This window comes from Pristis pectinata, chromosome 24, assembly GCF_009764475.1.
Source record: "Pristis pectinata isolate sPriPec2 chromosome 24, sPriPec2.1.pri, whole genome shotgun sequence".
Lineage (NCBI taxonomy): Eukaryota > Metazoa > Chordata > Chondrichthyes > Rhinopristiformes > Pristidae > Pristis > Pristis pectinata.
This window is the reverse complement of record NC_067428.1, coordinates 26,859,110-26,874,979: the sequence shown is the minus strand read 5'-3', so window position 1 is coordinate 26,874,979 and position 15,870 is coordinate 26,859,110. Positions and strand designations below refer to the sequence as shown.

Genomic DNA, 15,870 nt, shown 5'->3' with positions numbered 1-15,870 from the left:
GACTGATTGCTGGGCTGATGGGTTTGTCATACAAAGAGAGTAAGTAAACGAGGCAATAAGAGATGGTCTCATTGAAACATTTGCACAGGACCTGATGCTGTAGATTCAGGAGTGTTGTTTCCCCTTGTCCATATCCAGAGTCTCAAAAATAAGGTGTTGGCCAATCAGGACAGAGATGAGAAGAAATGGGATTGGGCAGAGCCAACGTGAATTTATGTAAAGGATATCATGCTTGAAAAATCTGATGGAATTTTTTTGAGATGTAACGAGTCATCGTAGAATTGTGAACACAGCCCCGCACATCACAGAAACCAGCCTCCCCTCCATGGACTCTGTCTACACTTCTTGCTGCTTCAGTAAAGCAGCCAGCATAATCAAAGACCCCACCCACCCCGGACATTCTCTCTTCTCCCCTCTCCCATTGGGCAAAAAATACAAATGCCTGAAAGCACATACCACCAGGCTCAAGGACAGCTTCTAACCCACTGTTATAAGACTATTGAATGGTTCCCTCATACAATAAGATGGACTCTTGACCTCACAATCTACCTCGTTATAATCTTGCACCTTTATTGTCTAACTGCATTGCACTTTCTCTGTAGCTGTGACACTTTATTCAGCGTTCTGTATTGTTTTTCCTTGTACTACCTCAAAGCACTGTATAATGAATTGATCTGTATGAACGGTACGCAAGACAAGTTTTTCATTGTACCTCGGTACAAGTGACAATAATAAACCGATACCAATAAAGTCATTGAGTCGTACAGCATGGAAACGGGCCCTTCAGCCCAACTTGTCCATACGGACCAAGACTACCATCTATACTAGTTCTATTTGCCCACGGTTGGCTGATATCCCTCTAAACCTTTCCTATCCTTGTACCTGTCCAAAAGTCTTTTAACTGTTGTTAATATACCTGCCTCAACCACTTCCTCTGGCAGCTCATTCCACATATGCACCAGCCTCTAGGTAAAAACAGTTGCCCCTTGGGTTTCTATTCAATCTCTCCCATCTCACCTTAAACCTAGTTCTTAAGTCCCCAACCCTGGGGGAGAAAAGACCTCTGTGCTTTCACCTTATTTGTGCCCTGTGTTATCTGTTTTTTACTTGGAATTTACTGTCCAAGTGGTTGTAGAGGTTAGCTTACTGAGTTTATTCAAGACAAAGCTCTAAGTTTTGAGACATTAAAAAAAAGTGAGGGACATGGAATTAGTGCAAGGAAGGGGCGCAGAGGTAACAGATCAGCCACAATCTTATTGAATGGCAGAGCAAGCATGAGGGGTCAAATGTCACATTCCTATTTTGTATCTTCTTGACTTTGAGGTCTACATCCCATGATGAATTAAAGAAAATGTTTGAAGCTATTCTTAAAAGTTCCATTTATCTGAATTAGAAAATCCTCTGTCCAAACAACACCTGCAGCTGGTTGTGTGTTGCTATGCCGACCAATGTGAGGATAGGTGAGCTTGTGGATATTGAATTCACAGCTGGAGGATTATTGTTGGTTTATGCTATGAAAGAATTTAGTACTTGGTTGCACTCTGTACTGCTAAATTAAAGTCTGTAAAACAATTTTGTTTTCATATTGGCAATGTTTCAAAATTATTTTTGGCTCAAAACTAGAAGTACTGTAAGCACCAAGATACTGGGAACCCAGTGTCAGAAATCAAACCATTAGGGCAGAATGTCTGAGGTTTGTTTCATCCCCTCAACAACTTGGGTTTATCAGGCTCCATTTTCACCGATTATTGAAAATTGCAGCTGGAAGCTGTGCTTTTGGCCTGGAGTTTGCAACGAACATCATCAACTTCAGGAAAAACTCCCCGCAAACATCTGGCATTCCCTGTGGCATGGATTTCTTCTTTCCTGATATTGGCTGCTGTCGGGCATCTGTGCTACAGCATTGTGATGACAATTAGCCAGCTCAGCAGCCAATCAAATTGCTGGATTCGTATAGAAAACCAAGAGGAGATTAGCCAAATTTTGTTAACATTGTATATATTTTACAGAAGTGACACATGAGATTAAATTTAAAAAGACCCTTCAAAGTAGCAGTTTTAAGTTTTAAAATGCAAGGAGTATCTGTGGCATGCAGTTTTGGTTGTCTTATTTGAGGAGGGTGAAGGCAATTCAGAGAAGGTTCATTTCTGGGATAAGGAATTATGAGAAAAGATTGAGCAAGTTGGGCCTATAATCATTAGAGTTTAGAGGAAGGAGAGGTGCTCGTATTGAAATATGTGAGATTCTGAGGGATTTGACAAGGTAAATGCTGAGGCAGTGTTCCCTCTCATTGGCGAATCTAGAACTAGGGCTATAGCAGAATAAGTTGTCACCTATTCAAGAACATTAGAACATAAGCAGGAATAGGTTAGTCAGCCATTCAAACTTGCACCTTCATTCAGTAAGATCATGTCTGATCCAATCTTGTCCCAACACCACATCCTCACCCCATACCCTTCAACTCCCTTGCAGTATAAGCATCTGTCATGGATGTCAATGTCTTTAAAATGGTCTTGAGGAGGACATTTTTCTCTGAGAGTTATAGATCTCTGGAATTCTCTACCAGAGAGCTGAGTCATTCATTGAATATGTTCAAGGCCAAAGTAGATGTGTGGTCTATAAGGAATCAATGTTAAGGGGAATAGGCAGGAATGTGGAGCTGAGGCCAATTTCAATTCCACCTCGATCCTATTGAATGACAGAGCAGGCTCAAGGAGCCAGATGACCTAGTCCTGTTCTTATTTGTGATGGAGAGAAAGATGATTCACACACAGAAAATGATTACAGGTTCTTGGCACAGTAGAGCATTAAAAATGTATTTACATCTCTAACAGAGAAGGATAATATTTACACTTTCTTTGCAACAAATACCCAAAGATTTTGTCAGATCACTGATTTTGGAAATTCATGCTGGAAACTTGTAAAACAATGGACTTCTGAATTCCCACATTTAACTGTGTGAACTTCACAAGTTGCCATCAGCTTCTCCATGAACGGTGAACGGCGACCTCCCCACTGTCATTCTCACTGTGCAAAAGTAGATATCGGTAACTGTGGCCATGAAACGACCCAGTTGTCATAAAAAACCCATCTCTATTCACTGAAGAAAAGCTGATCTATCTGGCCTGTATGTGACTTCCAGACTCTAGGTACAGCAATTGTCTCTTAAATCCCTTCTAAACGAATCTATAAAGGGGTATTTAAGAATGGGTAATAATTGCTGGCTTTGTCATGATTCTACATTCCATGAAAAATTTAAAGCTCCAGATATTGAGTATTTTTAAATCAAGTTCAAGATTATCACCCAGCTGATTAAATTTATGTATTTTTTTCTAGTATGTCTGCGTGAAGGGTAAATATTAGGATTCATACAATGACTCAGTCTCTTGAGACTGGAAACAGCCTAAGGTCCCTGTCCAATTCTAAGCAGAACATATTACAGGAAAGAGCCTGCAGGGTAGGATTTGAATAATTATATCCCCATAGCTATGCACAATAGTGGGAGACTAAAGGCTGAACCTGACGCACATTGTAGCCCCAGTGAGTGCCATAAGTGTTCTAGGAGCACTTAGCTGAAAATTCACAGTCTCAAGTGAAAAGGTTACAAAGTGAAAAGATAAAGGAACTCTTATTAAAGTGATTTAATATTTTAAAACATTTATAAATTGTAAATTTTACATAGTCATGTATGAAAACTTTATCTGTGACCACATACACTAAAAGAAACACTCATCCTTATTTTTGGGTCTGATAAATTAATTTTAATCTATAGGTGCATTATGAACTCAAATATTCATCTTTCACAAATAATATCTATCCTGGGCACTTGGATATTTTTGCATTCATTTCACAAGACTAATTAGCAGTGGAATATCTTCCATTTCATTATTTTGTCACTTGAGATTCCTGCCTTTATCAAAAAATCTGATAAAAGCAGAAAATGTTGCAACTACTCAGGAGAACAAGTAGCACTAGTGGAACAAAAGACTGCTCGCCTTTCAGATCTACACCCTTTCAACCAGAACTGAAAGATGATGGAGTTCAATGGCTTTTAAGCAAGTAAAATTTCATGGTTGCCTTACCTTTGCTAGTAACACAAATGCAATGCAACATTTGCTGGGAAGTTCTTGGAGAGGAGTTCTCTCAATTGATTGATGTAGTTTAATGCAAGATCAAAGGAAAGCCTATGTACACATCTTTTCTAACAGTATTCTCGTGGCAACTTTTGTTAATCCACTCAAACTACTTAATTTGAGGATATGTTTGACTAGCAATGAGCACTCACCAGTCATCTCCTTTTACCAGCAGTATCAAATGTATATTGTAGCTGCCAGTCAAACTCTGGTCAGAAGTTCATCCTTATGGACTTAGATCTCTGCTTCAAATTATAAATATCAAATATCTTTTATGTGTCAATGGAAAAAGTGCTAAACAACATTAAGCATAATTTATCAAGCGTCACCACTTGGTTTGGCACAACTATGATGTTATGCTCCACTTGCAACTAAAGCCAAGCAATTGAAATTGCCTTTTTATGATGGCTTCACCTTATTTCTTTTCTGATTTGATTTGGGACTTGGTTCCAGAATTATCTTGTTGCATTTAAGTAATTGGGAAATGGAACCGTCTTGACAATAGCACAAAGAGAACTGTATATCTGTACTCTGAAATACAAGTTCCCAGCACTCACCTGAGGGATTAAAAGGCCAAGAATTTTAGCTTTAAGCTGTCCTGGGTAATGATTTATGCTTACCTTTTGCATATGCTCTTTGTAGAGTTACTGTGTCTTAGTCTCATTTTTAATATTTGCATCACACCCCCCCCCCCCCCCGCCATACACATTTGGCTTCTTTCTCTACATGAAGACCTCAATTGTAAAGGTTTATCATTTGAAAAGGGTCTTGCCAAGGCAAAAAACAGATTGAATAGCATCTATTGTTGTCAACTATGAAAGATGTGTAAGCCATACCCAACCAGTCAACCATATTGTGATGGCCTTCCATGAGTTCTAATTCTGTGCAGCTTCATGAGTTTGGTTCTGGTTGTTCTTTTTGATGACAAGTAGTCTCTCATCCTCTCTTAAATATCCTTCTGTTCACACTCATACAATATCCATCAAATAACCACTTGGGTTTTGGTCAGTGACACTAATTTGAAAATAACAATTCAATATTGTCCAGCTGAGTAGATATCAGTCATTAACCCCAATGCTTGAAGTTGTCCATCTTGGTTTGAACTAAATCCCATGTTGTTTGTTTCATTAAAATAGATTCTTGCTGCACATTATGAGTTTAGGGTAATTGGTAACTGGTTTATCATTGTCACATGTACCGTGGTACAGTGAAAAATTTGTTTTGCATTCCATCCATGCAGATCATTTGACCACATCAGTAGAAGGGGAAAGCAATAACAGATGGGTGATGGTTACAGATGGTTGATGATACAAGACTTCTAGTTCTAAATTTAAGAGTTAAAGATTTCATATAGCATTAAAAGAGGCCATTGACCATACACTGGCTTCTTGTAGAAAAGTTCCCATCAATTCCATTCCGTGTTTCTCCCCAATAAACTTCCAAGTTATTCTCCGTGAAGTACTTATCCAACTCCCTTTTGATTGAATCTGTTTCCACCACCCCCGCAGGTAGTGAATACCAGGTCATATCTACTCTCTGTATAAAAGTAACTCTTTCAGTAATGTTTTTTATCCTTAAACAAGTGTCTTTTGAGCCCTGTCGCAATAAATGATTGACCAACGCCAAAGCCACTCCATTGCTGATTGACACATGCTCTTTTAATTCACGCATATTTCTCTCGATTTGTTTCAGCCAGTACTGAAGATGGGGGATTGTGGTGTTGCTGCTGCCTGTGTTCCTGTGTGGACCAGCACGAGAGGCAAGCAACAGAAAAGAGAAGAAAGAAGCGGTGAACAAATAAGAAATAAGCCCAACCTTCTACCAAAAGAAAACGGCATGCCAACCAACCAACGCCAACTATTTGTAACAACAAACCTGAATTTGAAAAAACAGTATAACCATGGATGTTTAGAACTTTGTGCAGAGCCAAGTAGATGCACTTTATGTTTTAGACTACTTTGTCTTCTGTTTATACTTGCAGTATAGTACACATTGTGATGTGTAAATGCATGCGGTAAAGGGCTTGGAGAAGGGGAATATATTATAAAGGGCAATGGGTTAAATACCCTTGTGTATATTAATCTGCATTGCTCTGTAGCAGGTTCATTAAGAAAATCAACATTTACCAAATGAAAATGTCTTGCTGCCACTTTTGGTTAGAAGTGACAGGAGCACTTGTATAGTTAAATGTACCGTTTGGCAGGACTTGGAAATGGGGAAGACCTCAAGGAAGGGACCTCATTTTGTTGAAGGCCAATTCTGAAGAGTGTCACCTTCCCACTACTAATTTCTTACAGCCTCAGTCGCATCACTGTTATAAATGACTACATTTATCCAACCAGCCCCCAGTTACCTTCCTACCCGTTAGGCATACCGACACATGCATTCCTTTTATTTGCGGTGTGCTACTGAGCTTTATTTGTCACTTTTAATTCCCCCCATCACCACCAGTATTCTACTCCAGAAAGAAAATGCAAAAAATGGTTTTGTTGATGAAACACACAAAAACACACAGACACCTGCTGCTTTTATGCAGAAGATATGAGTATGTTTCCAAGGTTCATAGTTGACAGGGCAAAAGTAAATAATTTGCAGTCAGCATTGTGGACTGGATCTTTTTGTAGCCCTGTTGGATTGATTATGGACATAGCAAAATGCTGTGTAAGGAGTAATGCATTCACTTTTTGTGTTGGAGGTAATAAAAGGCAGTTCTCTGTAATAGGCTGTCTCACACTGGTCTACCAATGCAATTCATACACATTTATGGCTGCTGTTTTTCATGTTATTTCTTGATGAAGCCTCTGCACACTTTGCAGATTGGCTCTTTTGTGAGATATTAAAACACTGTAGTGGTACCAAAGCGTTATCTGTTGTACTAAAGTGGCTGCCAGTATTATTATCATGGAGAGACTGAGTAGAATTCTTTACCCTGCACCCTATTTCTTATTGCTTTGCACTGGAAATAGAAGGTATGTGTTTACCTTTCACTCTCCTGAAGTCGGGAGATGCAGCTCCAGGGAATGAACCACTTGATAAATGTAAGAGGGAATTAAGTCAGCTACTGGATGGTAATCATTAAATCCATTACTGGCCAGGACGGAACCTGAATTAGATATTGTGTTTTTTTTCCACTATGCATGGTCTGTTGCATTTGAAATTAACCTTGATTTATGTTTAATCATATCTAATTTCACTTCTTTAAATTTAAAATCAAATGTTGGCAAAACAATTCAAGCATTTTTCTTGTAGTTTAGATGAATGGAGGTCTGCTATTCAAGACAGTCTGAAATTATGCTGTACAATTTTTGAATAGATTAACATATTTGTAATGAAGTCAGTGTGTTTAACCATCTTTATGAGGCAGACCAACACACAAGAATGTTACTGCAACTCTCCAGTTTTACTTTAAGATAGATACCTTTATTAGTCACATTGACATCAAAACACGCAGTGAAATACATCTTTTTGTGCAGTGTTCTGGGGGCAGCCCACAAGTGTCGCCACGCTTCCGACGCCAACACAGCATGCTCACAACTTCCTAACCTGTACGCCTGTGGAATGTGGGAGGAAACCCACGCAGACACGGGAAGAACATACAAACTCCTAACAGACAGTGGCCGGATTTGAACCCGGGTCGCTGGCGCAGTAGAGCGTTACGCTAACCGCTACACTACCGCGCCTGCCCTTACTTCACATTTCATCCACAAAAAAAAGTTAAACCCAGAAAAATCTTCCCCACCTAATCTAAAGATAGCAGATATGCCAATAAGGCCTTTATTCACTGTAGTCCTCAAATCAACATTATTAAAAAACAGATTATCTTGGTCATTATTACATAGATGTGTGTGGCTAAACGTCAGACATACTGCCCTGGTTGGTTCAAAAGTTCTCTGGCAGGTTATGAAAGGGATTGATAATGGCCATGGCAAAATGATGCATAGAAAATATCTTTAAAGGGACAAGGAAAGGTAGTTAACACCCAGACCAACTCTTCCAGCAACTAGTGTTGGAAAGTTGCAGCTCCAATGTATGGACACAGTTGATGCTGCAACATGGAACTTCCACACACTTAAACACCCACTGTACGGACTGCCCTTAGAGCCAAGCAGCTCTGATTGCCCGAGTGATTTGCCTCATATTGACAGTAACCACTGCTATTGAAGAACATGGAAAAAGAAATGAAATGTTGTTGAATTCAGGGTTGTTTATAGCTATGCAAACAAAGTGAAGGATTTATAATGCACTGCGCGAGACATTTGCAAATTGAATGCTGATGAGCAATGCCTGTGGTGCAACGTCAACGGCTGAGTTTCTACTTTGCTCTAAATGACTGCATCTATCAAGTCATCCCTAATTTGTCGACTGTTTGGCAGAAACTTTGGCGGGAGAAAAGGAAACCAACCTAAGTAGTTGCCAGACTCTGTGCACCATGGTCATGTGTGGTGTTTATCATTAGGACTCATTGTCCATGGAGCTTTCTTATCTTATTGCCAATGGATTATCTAAGAGATGAGTACCAGATCCTAACAACCCAAGCACATAGGAACTGAACAAAAATGTTTTAGGAGAAGCATGCGGCATGGCAATGCCTCTCTCTTGTATTTCTTCCACACTTAAAACAAGAGATCCTTCAAAGCTACTTGCCAAATGGTGTGCTACTGTATCCTATAGTTTAAGTCTGGTGTTGAAGATTCTTTTTGGAATATCATCCAGTTGATCCACCTCCTGCTCCAGATGAATCTTACAACGATGTACCACCATTATGCATTTGATATTAAAACTGAAATGTCACATCTTAAAGGATTACGTACTAGTTACATGAATGTGCCTACCGCTACAGTGTGAGATTGAATGTGCCAACTTTTCAGAATGGCCAGAAAGCCACACTTGGTGAAATGGTGGTGTGAGCTATCGGTGTAGCCACCCTACCTCTGTATTCCCCAATCCATTAATGCACAAATAATTTTAAAAGTTGGACACCCTCCTAGATAGTCAGGATAATAATCCTGATATTATTATATTATGATTTTCTTATGCCTGTCCTCCATGTGAGCGATGGCAGGCATAAGTAAATCATAATAGAATAATCACATCAAGATTTCTTCATATGAATATATAGAATGAAGGTATCATTGGCAAAGCCAACACTTATTGCCCATCCTATTGAGAAGATGGTTGCAAGCTGCTGTGGTTTTCTGCAAACCTATTAATTTTGGACACAAAAAGGCATAACGTGATCGATCCTTTTTTAAACAATAATCAAAATCTGTTAATTGCCCAGGAATTAATTTGACATAATGAAACCCTAAGCTTTTAAGCAAAAGTCAAGAAACCGAAAGCAAACTCAGAAGGAACTGCTGTTGCTGGAACCCCCATCATGGGAAAAAGACTTTGTCTATCTACCCTTTCTATGCTTCTTATAATTTTAAATACTTTAATTAGGCCCTCCCTCAGCCTTCTTTGCTTCAGGGAAAACAAGCCCAGCCTGGATTAAACATAGAACACTACAGCATAGTCCAGGCCCTTCGGCCCACAATGTTGTGCCGACATTTCATCTTGCTCTAAGATCGATCTAACCCTTCCCTCCCACATAACCCCCCATTTCTGTATCATTCATATGTCTAAGTCTCTTAAATGTCCTTAATGTATCTGCACCCACAACCTTTGTTGGCAATGTGTTCCACGCACCCACCAAGTGCGTTCCGCGCACCCACCATCTCTCCAATCTCTCCCCATAACTAAAGTCCTCCGATCCAGGCCATATCCTGGGAAATCTCCTCTGCACTCTCTCCAGTGCAACCACATCCTTCCTGTAAAATGGCGACCAAAACAGCATGCAATACTCCAAGTGCAGCCTAACTAGTCTTTTGTAAAGTTGCAACATAACATCCCAACTCTTATGTTCTATCCTATGACGACCAGCAAGCCATACACCTCCTTCACCACTCTACCTATCCCTGTTTCCACTTTCAGGGAACCACAGACTTGAATCCCAAAGTCCCTCTGTTCATCAACGTTCCTTAGCACCCTATCATTTACCATATATGTCCTACCCCTTTTTGACTTCCCAGATTGCATCATCTTGCATTTGCCAGGATTAAATTCCACTTGTCAAAGCTCTGCCCAATTTAAACTGGTTTTAATGTTTGCAGAACAAACCCAGAAAAATTCCCTGGAGGGTTTATTTGCAAGTAAAAATAAAAGATTTTAAAAAACCCTGCACATATATTAAATTACTGCAGTATTAACATAGTTGCTTGTTCAGGAGTTAGTCCTCTCAAAGGAGCATACATAGTGGAAATAGATGGTCCTTGCACATTCTATTTGAAGTCAAGAGTTGTGAATCAGGGGTAATTCTACAGTCCACACAGTGTTTGCTAACAACTTTGCTGATTTGCGTGAAATCCACTAAAGAATAGTGAATTTACATAGTTCACAGGGGAACACACAGTTTTGTTGGGGAAAATCTGCTTAAAAACTGATTTCAGGAAGGCACAGTGCAGAGTCCTTTGTTTCTTGTAATGTATGTTAATGATTTGGACTTAAATGCAGGAGTAAGTTTGTTGATACCTGGCAGTGTTGCTGAATGTAAAGGAAGTCTGGGCTACGGGAAGATATCAATGGTTAGAAAGCCACTGAAGTGGCAAATATCATTCAATCCAGGGAAGTGTAAGGTAGTGCTTTTGGGGAGGGCAGAGAAGGCAATGGAATACATGATGAATGGTAGGAAATTAAAAAGTGTAGAGGTAAAGGGGGATCTTGGAGTACAGGACAGGTAGGTAAGGTGGTCAAAACAGCACGGGGAATGTTTGTTATTATCAGTCAAGCAGAGAATATAAGAGAAGGGAGTTCATCCTATTCAAATACATGAGTTAGACCGCAGCTAGAATACTGTACAGGATCTCCCTAGCATATGGATGCTTGACCTATATATAGATATCGGAGGATCTATTCTGGGTCCTACATATTGATGCAATCACGAAGGAGGCACGCCCAGTGGCTCTACTTTGTTAGGACTTTGAGGAGATTTGTTGTGTCACCAAAGACTCTTGCAAACTTCTACGGATGTATGGTGGAGAGCGTTCTAACTGGTTGTATCACAGCCTGGGATGAAGGCTCCAATTCACAGGTTCACAAGAGGCTGCAGAGGGTTGTAGACTCAGCCAGCTCCATCACAGGTACAACCCTCCCCACCATCGAGGACATCTTCAAGAGGCGGTGCCTCAAGCCAGTGGCATCAATCACTAAGGACCCTCACCATCCGGGACATGCCCTCTTCTCTTAACTACCATCAGGGAGGAAGTACAGGAGCCTGAAGACCCACACTCAATGTTTTAGGAACAGCTTCTTCCCCTCCACCATCAGATTTTTGAAGAGCCCATGAACACTACTTTGTTTTCCCTTTCTTTGCACTATTTATTTATTTTGTAATTTATAGTCATTTTTTTATCCTTGCACTGTACTGCTGCCATAAGACAACACATTTCACATCATATAGGTCAGTGATAATAAACCTAATTCTGATTCTGAGCCGGTACATAGGAACACGTGTTTGGGAGACCGGCGGGATGGATTTGCTGGCTGTTGCAGGGCTGCAGGTATCTTCTGCCATGTAGGGACTCAGTTCGGGCTGCAGTTCCAACTTGCAAGCTGGCCGAAGTTGTGAACAGTTCACAGGGATGGATCCCTGCCGTAACCGGGGGAGGACCCTGTACACAGGTCTGGTCACCATAGAGTCATAGAGCAGTACAGCACAGAAACAGGCCCTTCGGCCCATCTAGTCCATGCCGGCCTGGTTTTCTGCCTAGTTCCATCTACCTGCACCCGGACCATAGCCCTCCATACCTCTCCCATCTATGCACCTATCCAAACTTCTCTTAAATGTTACAATTGAACCCGTATCCACCATTTCCGCTGGCAGCTCGTTCCACACTCGCACCACCCTCTGAGTGAAGTAGTTCCCCCTCAGATTCCCCTTATATATTTCACCTTTCACCCTAAACCTATCACCCAACCTGAGAGGAAAAAGCCTACATGCATTCACCCTGTCTATACTCCTCATAATTTTGTATACTTCTACAAGATCTCCCCTCATTCTCCTGCGCTCCAGGGAATGAAGTCCTAACCTATTCAACCTATCCCTGTAACTCAGGTCCTCAAGTCCCGGCAACATCTATGTAAATTTTCTCTGCACTCTTTCAAGCTTATTGATATCTTTCCTGTAGGTAGGTGACCAGAACTGTACGCAATACTCTAAATTTGGCCTCACCAACGTCTTGTACAACTTCAACATAACATCCCAACTCCTGTACTCAATGCCCTGATTTATGAAGGCCAATGTGCCAAAAGCTTTCTTTTCGACCCTATCTACCTGCGATGCCACTTTCAAGGAATTATGGATCTGTATTCCCAGGTCCCTCTGTTCTACTGCATGCCTCAGTGCCCTACCATTCACTGTGTAGTCTTACCCTGGTTTGTCCCTGTAGCACACCACTAGTCACAGGCCTCCTATCAGAGAGACAACCATCTACTACCACTCTCTGGCTTCTCCCGCTAAGCCAACGTTGAATCCAATTGACTACTTCATCCTGAATGCCAAGCGACTTAACCTTCTGAAGCAGCCTCCCACGGGGGACTTCGTCAAAGGCCTTGCTAAAGTCGACGTAGACAATTTTCACCACCTACCGTTCATCAACCTTCCTGGTAACCTCCTAGAAAAAACACTATTGGATTGGTTAGAAATGACCTGCCTCACGCAAAGCCATGCTGACTAGCCCTAATCAGGCCCTGTCTATCCAAATACTTATATATCCTGTCCCTCAGAATACGTACCACAGTACAGAATGTTGCAACAATGGAGATGGTGTAGAGGAGATGTATGAATACTTCCAAGGACTGGGGAATTAAGGATATAAGGAGAGCTGGATCGGGCTGGGATTATCTCGTTTGGAACTAAAAGACTAAAGATAATTTAATTGAGGTATGTAAGACTGAGAGAGTCCTATTCAGGGCCAACAGGAAGGATCTATTTCATTTGGCAGAGAGATCTATAACTAGGAGACATTGAGAAGTTAATTGGTAGAACAATTAGAGGAAAGAAATTCATCTGAGCCAAAGAGTCATATGGATCTGGAACTCACTGCCTGGAAGGACAATGGAGACTAAAGCTCTCAATATATTTAAGAAGTATCCAGATGAGCACTTCAGGAGACATAACTTGAAAACACACAGAAGTATGATTAAAATATATCTTCACTTTTTATGCCCAGAATGCAAACAATGGGCTGAATGGGCCCCTATGGTGCTATCAATTTCGATAATCAGTGCATCCTTAACAAGCTTAATGGTCGTTGTGGGCTCCGTGCACCTGTTACCCTTCTCTTGTGCATGCTTCTGCTCTCTGTTACAATCGCTACAACCAATTGTCATCACTGGAGTACCTTCACCATGTGGTTCAAGCAGGTGCTTGACTGCCACCTTCCCAATGGCAATTAGGAAGGGAATTAAATGCTGGCCTTGTCTATGGTGCTCATGAGATATTCAAAACAAGTGTATTCTGGATTGTGATTGATATGTTTTTGAGTCCAATGGGAGTCAAGGAAATGGGGTTGATGTAGAACTTTGCCCATGATCTTAAGAATAGCAAAGTAGGTGTGATGGGCAGTTGAACCTAATTCATGCTCTTAACACTGACAACTCCCAGAGAGAGTCTGGACATTGTCTTGGCTGTACTTTGCTGTTCTCATGAATCAGAATTTCCTCCAGGGATTGAACTGTGAAGTAAAATTGATTACTGAAGGCAACTGAGACCTTCTAGTGCAGTTGGCAAGTGTTTAAACCTTCGATGTGGTTCCATAACGTGCATGTGCCTACAGCTTTGGAGCACGCAATTGTGAGCATGCTGCTACTGTCACTCTGGCCCAAATGCACGCTGCAAGGAAACAGTGTGTATTATGTATATGAAATTTTGCCCTAAGGGAAGACTTCCTGGGACACATCCTTATTTGCATGGATGTTGGTGATTCTTACAAAAGTCATCAATGGAGTTGGCTGAGCCATTTTTCTGGTCTTTATTCAGGTGAGGCCACCTATATTTTTTGGGAGTATTTGGATTTTTACTCTGGCTGTCCACCTCTGTCAACACAATCTCCAGATAATCATTGGAGAAGCTGAATGCCCGGAAAGTGACAAGCGGAGCATGGTAATGGACATACCATTTTTCCAGTGATGACCTGGAGATTGAGATGCCTGTCTCCACACTCCAAGACTTCCCTCGACTTCTAGTAGCAGTTCCAGTGAAGCAGTGGTGTTTTAAGAGCTACAGCATGGAGCTGACGTTCATTCACACTTCATGCACAACTACCGAAATTTTGCAAGTGCACAAAAGATCACTAATTGCAGTGGTTACATACACAAAATCTTACACGACAGATGCAGGTGAATATCTCATTCTAGTTGCTGTGGAACCCGTTGGCTCAGTGTAATTTTAGTGCGTGGTTTTAAGTGAAATTGAATTTCTAAAGCAAATTCATTTACTTGTCCCACTACTTCAGAACATAAGTGATATTACCCATTGGTTGCTTTAATCCCCAGTGGATGTGTGAATAAATTAGCAGATTTGTATAATGCTTCATTACATCCCTCAGAAATATCTCAAAATATCTTTTATGAACAAATGCAGCAGCTATTTTGCACCCAGCAAGGTCCCTTAGACATCAAGGAGAAAGAAATTGTAATTGCAAATAATTATTGTTGTAAATATATAACATTTGCTGGTATTCTAAGTCCTGGAGAAGTAGGTGACTGGCAATGTCAGGTAAATCATGCATGACGTTTACCTAGAACTCAGCTTCTGCATTAAAATTAAATGAATTTGGAGAAACTGAAGGTAAATAATTAACTTGAATGTCAAAGTGCATAAGGCCAAAGTTGCTCAATAGATGAGAAACCTGTCAATATTTTACCACTTGTTTTTGTAAGATTGTCATTGTAAAGACATTTCACTTTATTCACAATAGTTATGGCTGACGGCTAAAGTGTCAACACCGGTTGCATTTTAATGTTGCATCATTGTGTTTAAACTAGTTTTCCTCTAAAATGATAATAATGGCTACTTAGCATTTTGTACAGGGTGCTGGAACGTTAATGGTCCAGAATTAAAATATTAATGCCGAGAAAATGAATGCAGCCTGCTTTAGTTTTGTTTAAAGGTTCGTCTCAGCAAAATTAAGTAGAGCGTGAGATTCAAGGCAATGTTGCCAGTGCAAGCACACAATGGAAATCAGATAACTCTGAATCTGAGTCATATTGGGGAACAGCTGGGACTTGAAGAGAGGTGAAGGGGTCAGGTAGTCAAATGGGTCATTTTTCAGGGTGGGTCAGGGTGAGGGCTGGGTTGTGGGGTTCAGGTGGCAGATGATTGGTCTGGATGGGAGTTGGGTGGGAGAGTCATGATTGGAAGGAATCAGTAATTGGTAATTGGTTTATTATCATCACATGTATCGAGATACAGTGAAAAGCTCCGTTTGCATGCCATCCAGGCAGATCATTCCAGACATAAGTATACCAAAGTAGTACAAGGGGGAAAACAGTAACAGAATGTAGAATATAGTGTGATAGACGGAGAGAAAGTGCAGTACAGGTAGTCAAATAAGGTGCAAGGGCCATGGTGAGAGATCAGGAGTTCTCTATCGTACAGGAGGTCCATTTAAGAGTCTTATAACAACAGGTTAGAAGC

General features: G+C 40.8%; 1 protein-coding gene across 2 annotated transcripts in view; it reads left to right on the top strand.

The window, feature by feature from the left end:
• stk11 (serine/threonine kinase 11) overlaps positions 1–7,679 on the top strand; it is a 111,092-nt gene extending 103,413 nt beyond the window's left edge. The window contains exon 9 of one of the 2 annotated variants that reach the window (XM_052037661.1): positions 5,826–7,679. In XM_052037661.1, the coding sequence (XP_051893621.1) occupies positions 5,826–5,926 (101 nt within the window). In that variant the 3' untranslated portion in view covers positions 5,927–7,679. The remainder of the gene's footprint in view (positions 1–5,825) is intronic. The other variant, XM_052037658.1, reaches the window with a different exon arrangement.
• The last annotated feature ends 8,191 nt before the right edge of the window (positions 7,680–15,870 follow it).